The 5,660-nt window shown below is 31.3% G+C and overlaps 1 protein-coding gene across 1 annotated transcript; it reads left to right on the top strand.

Moving 5' to 3' along the window:
- The first annotated feature begins 1,399 nt into the window (after positions 1–1,399).
- LOC111046967 (sex-lethal homolog) lies at positions 1,400–5,385 on the top strand. Its single transcript, XM_022332626.2, has one exon. The coding sequence runs from the start codon at positions 1,714–1,716 to the stop codon at positions 2,515–2,517; it is 804 nt and encodes a 267-aa protein (XP_022188318.2). The 5' UTR covers positions 1,400–1,713; the 3' UTR covers positions 2,518–5,385.
- The last annotated feature ends 275 nt before the right edge of the window (positions 5,386–5,660 follow it).

Here is a 5,660-nt window from a genome sequence, read left to right as displayed (position 1 = left end):
GACGGTTTTACATTCCTCTTCATGTTTAAATGTTTATATGTTGCGCATTTATGGCGAAACGCAGCATTAGATTTTCATGAAATTTGACAGGTTTCCTTTTTAAATTGTGCATCGACGTATATACAAGGTTTTTGGAAATTTTGAATTTCAAGGATAATATAAAAGGAAAAGGAGCCTCCTTAATACGCCAATATTAGAGTAAAAATCAGACTATAGAATTATTCATCATAAATCAGCTTTCAAGTGGATTATAAATTGCATGCCATGACGCATGCAATTCATTATCTCAATGTAACTAGGTTAAAAATCAGCTGCTTTTTGGACTATTAATTGCATGCCTCATTGAATATGCAATTTTGATGCACCATTTAATGAACTATTGATTGCATGCAATAAATAACTAAAATAACATAGTATTATCTCTCGACCTTTCTCTGCTTTGAACTCGAGCAGTCCTGTTGCCAGTATATCTTGAAGGAGATTAGCTTTTGATGTTAGCATTTTTAATGCATTAACCCCAACAGCCATTAGCCGTTTTCACACTAATATCTTGCTGACACGACATACAGACAGGATTTACTCTGATGGACAGTAGAAGAGGAGGCTGTGGATATAACTGCACGAGGTCTATTATTCACAGAACTACTAGTTAATTATATTATTTTATCAAGCACGAAATTATATTTCTAAATGATTTTATAATGACCAAATATTTTATTAATTTTATATTTTCAAGTCGTTGAGAAACAATCTGGCAACAGAGCAAAGCAAGAAAAATATAACACTATTGGCTTTTTTGAATGATAGACAAGGATAGCAACACATATATTGCCATAGAGAAACATTAGCGTTTCTCTATGATAGACAAGGATAGCAACACAATATAATTATTGCCATAGAGAAACATTAGCGTTTCTCTATGATAGACAAGGATAGCAACTCAATATAATTATTGTCATAGAGAAACATTATCGTTTCTCTATGATATTGCTAATCAAACAGTGCCATTATAACGTGGACCTCACTATACCTACTATCACAGATAAAATAAGTCCTAATGACACTATCGTCCTATAAATAAGTCCTAATGCTATTATCCAATACAGAGAGCATGCGCTAACGTTGACGCTTGTGGGATGCATCAAAGTGGGTCGATCCTCATTTCACACCATTGATATAGATATCATATATTACTATAAATATATCAATGTTTCACACATACGACAAACTGGGCTAACGACAGATTGGTTCGGCGACAGATTGGGTCACATTCCTGAGCAGACCCTGTTTGTCGTGTCATCAGGCGACAGATGCGTTCGGAAAATGACCCACTTTGTCGTCGACCCCGTTTGGCTGGATACCGCTTTTAGCTCCCCATTGTCAAGTTGCAAGTTGCAATCTAGTTGCTCTTGGAAATGAAGTTTTCTGTTTCTTGTTTCTTCCTGAGTTTCTGACGTATTTGTATTCTATCTCATTTTTGTTAATTAATATTATCTATAGTACATAAATTATCTTTGTTTCATTGATTTGAAGTTTAAAATTTAGATTGAAGATATTTTTACGCTCCAAATATCAAGATCCTTAGTAAACGACTTGGAATCATCACACTTGTTAGTGATACCTTAGCGTACTGGATTTCAGACAGTTTGTATCCGTTCTTTCAAATAATAATTATTATTATTGGGATTATTAATCTAGTGCTATTATTGAGCAATGGCGTTTCATGATCCCAAACGACTTATCATAAACTATCTACCTCAAGATTTTGGTGACAAGGAACTGTACGGTTTGTTTAGTACGATTGGGCCCATTGAATCATGTAGGGTTATGCGAGATAACAAGACAAATTACAGTTACGGCTTTGGATTTGTAACCTACAATCGTGCTGAGGACTCATCGTTAGCAATTCAAAAGTTGAACGGCCTCGAGTTATTGGGTAAGCGACTAAAAGTATCCTATGCCAGACCGTCGACAGACGAAATAAAAGACACAAATCTGTACATTTCAAATCTGCCAAAGCACTTTACCGAAAACGATCTGGATTTTTTGTTTGGAAAATTTGGCCAAATTGTTCAAAAGAACATTTTGAAGGACAAAATCACAGGTATGCCAAGGGGAGTTGCGTTTGTTCGTTTCGAACGCAAAGATTCGGCCCAACAAGCCATACTTGCTCTGGACGGATATCTGCCTGACGGTGCTTCGGCCAAGCTGAATGTGAAAATTGCCGAGGAACATGGTAAGAAAAAGGCTATCTACTTTGCTGGCTATCAGGCGGGAGCAATGCAGAGTCGGCAGGCTTTTGCTGGCCCTCCATTGTCAATGCAGATACCACCAAAAGGCCCGCAAATGAACCCCATGGCAATGAGGGGAAGTCGTGGCGGCCCACAAAGTAGAGGAAGTGCCAACTTTGTGCCGTATCCGCCCAATATGGCGATGCCTGGTCGAATGGTGGGTGGTCCCATTGTTCGTCCGGACAAAACTGCTCGTCGTTTCAACCCAATGCCGGCAATATGGTAATTCACATTATTCTTTTAACTTCAAGATTTGAAACTATTCAAGAATCTTTTTTCTTGCTACTAAGTTACTCAATTTAGATTTAAACAAGTATTCTAGCCCATTTGTTCTATAAATATAGTTTTTTAATTTCAACCCAAAAAATGTTATATCAAACTCATGTAATCAATCTAAAGCTAACTCTTTGCCAAAAAACTCATCACTTGATAGCTGCGACAAGAGCTATTTTGAACTTCAATGTTCAATTGACTACTCACTTAGAAAAAACTAATTTCTAACTAGACTTTCATGAATAAATTGTAACTGCAAATATCTCCATCATTCATATAAATTTTCAAATCAATAATTATTATTTTCATATCAGGTTTTAAAATTATAGCTTATAACTGTTATTCCATTTAAACAAACCAGACAACACCTTCAAGTGGCTTGATAAGGATGTGAATTTATCGACTAGGTAGGCTACATAACGTACCTAACGTACTGTTGATTTTAATAAATATTTTTCCAACATACAATTTTGACATTACCCACCGGATCAATTAATAAATGTATCATTAATTAGAATGATATTTCAAATTTAAGAAAATATTTACCGTACAGTACATCAGAAATAAAAAAAAGTCAGTTAATAGTAGGAATTTCTGAACACTAATATGTAAATTTGTTTATTAACAGTATCAATGCATTCCATGTGTAATCAGGGATATATTTGAGACATTGCTATTAGTAATATCCGCTAGTAGTGGTGTTTTAATTACTGTAACTACTTGAAATTATCTGAATCACCTTCCTCTGAATTATAATAATGTACCTATCTATTTTAGTACTATTTTATTACTCTAGTATTTCATTATTCGATAAATACCATATCAAAACTTATAAGATTGTATTTCATTATTCAAAAAATATAATATCAAAACTTATAAGATTCTTTAAATCCTGTCTATATCTCTTCAGTATTTGGGTTTAAAAAAAATGGATAGCCTAACTCAATAAATAGCTGGCTATTTATATAGATCTATCAAGATTAAGTACGGTATCTAAGTCATATAATTTCAATATATCATTGAGTATTCTATATGTTTTTTTGATTACTATTAAAATTATTTATTTATAAAAAGTTTAATTCTGAACTGCTGAGTTTACATTTCTTATTGTTTGGTTGTTAATACTACTGGAAAGTTACAGTTATTTTACTCCTCCCAATCAATTCACTTGAGATTTTATTGTCAATGAAGTTCATTTGTGTCATGGTTTCAACCAGCAAATATAGTTGTTTAAAATAAAATATATTATGATAAAAAGAAGTATAAGTGGAGTAAGATTGATGTTATCTTTCTATATATTTAATTGATTTTTTAATAATGTTGTTCATATAGGCCTATTAGAAAATTGCATCAATTTTTTGCATGCAAAATTTCTTGTCCTAAACACAGAGAGCCTCAAGAACCTTGCATTTTTTTGTTTCTAAATTGTAATTCGTAAAAATTCAATTTTTCCGAAAATTATAACCATTTTTTTTTAAATTTAACTCAGTACTCATTGTTAGAAAGTTGCATATGATTTTTCCGTCTGATGTTTTTGGAAGCTCTCTGTATTTTGCACAAGGACATTTTTCAAAAATTGATTTTTGACTTCTTTTATGTATCCAAGCAATATTTTGAAAAATCAGAAGTACCTACAGTGTATTTTGCAAGCACCAATGTATATCATAGTGATTGATTGGACTAGATAGATTAACTTGAGATTTGCTCTTTTCTAAAAAGTTGAGAATTTTTTCATAACTTATTTTGAAACTGCTTTTATTGACTATACAGTTCTATTTTGAACTACCCGTATCTTTAGAGAAATTATGGTGAATCGTTGAAAATGAGAGAAATTTTGAAAAATTGATAGAATCTTATCTTGTTTTGTATAAATCCAATTAAAAAAAATGTATCAATTTTTATAAATGTTGTGATTGGTGCAAATTGATATTCAATCTTGTTAAAAAAATTGCATATTGTACGTTTTAACTATAATAAAAAAATATATGGTTGCAGAGCAGACGGGTGTCTCCATGTAGCATGGACTGAAAGAATGATCGTAAAAAATGGGATAAAAATTGTTACATAACGTTATATGATTATTGAAATACATCCTGTTTAATATAAGAATACATCTATAGCGTATGTACCGAGTGAAGTATAGTGTATCAGATTCCCAACCAAGTGAGGAAATTCTGTCAAGTTCCACTGTTCCAATTCAACATATTTTTAAATAGACCATCCTATTCAACTAACTCCATCCTCCTTCAAGATTCTTAATCCTTCAATGTCATCAAAATTTAATAATTTCAATCAATATATTTGACATGATATTCAATTTTTTTCAATACTGTAGACCATCTTACACAACTAACTTATTTTCCCTTCAAGGTTCTCCATCCTACAAAACATTTAATTATACAATAATTTAAGGAATTTTAATCAATATATTTGACATAATTCAATTTTATTTAATTTTGTTCAAATAATTATTATTAATGGCTAGTATTCCAAAAATTGATCATTTCTCTCAATTTCATGAACATTTCATTCAAGTATTGTTGTGAGATAATGATGAACTACTTATTTTCTTTTTTTGTTATTCTCTTGGAAGATATTCAATGTGTATCAAATTATATTAACCCAATTCAATGGCTATATTTTTCAATGATAATGATTGCTGCTATATTTATGTATTTTTTGTGACTACCTTCTGAAATAATAGTTATATCAATTAGCATACTTCATGTTTTTTTTCTTTTTTGTTTTAAGATGTTAAACGATATTGATTTGTTTCGAATTGTAAATGATTATCAGGACTCATTAAATCGATTGAATATTTTTTTGTGAAACTTTTTTTATGTGTTTGACCTGTAATTTTGTGTATTTATTTTATATTTATTTTCATTTCTATTGTGTGCAGTCAAGCTTATGTGTCTTCTAACTTTGAAGAAATTGAGATGATTACTATTTGTAGAATATTTTTTTCAATTTCGGTGAACAATTCATTCTTCTCTCAAGTTTCAAAAATAGTGTAAAATACTTACAAGTTTCAATTGTACACTTCATTAGCACCTACATGGATCTTAAAGGTGGTGGAAATAAGGGAAATTATTA

Source organism: Nilaparvata lugens, chromosome 4 (genome assembly GCF_014356525.2).
Source record: "Nilaparvata lugens isolate BPH chromosome 4, ASM1435652v1, whole genome shotgun sequence".
Classification (NCBI taxonomy): domain Eukaryota; kingdom Metazoa; phylum Arthropoda; class Insecta; order Hemiptera; family Delphacidae; genus Nilaparvata; species Nilaparvata lugens.
This window is presented reverse-complemented; position numbering and strand designations above follow the sequence as displayed.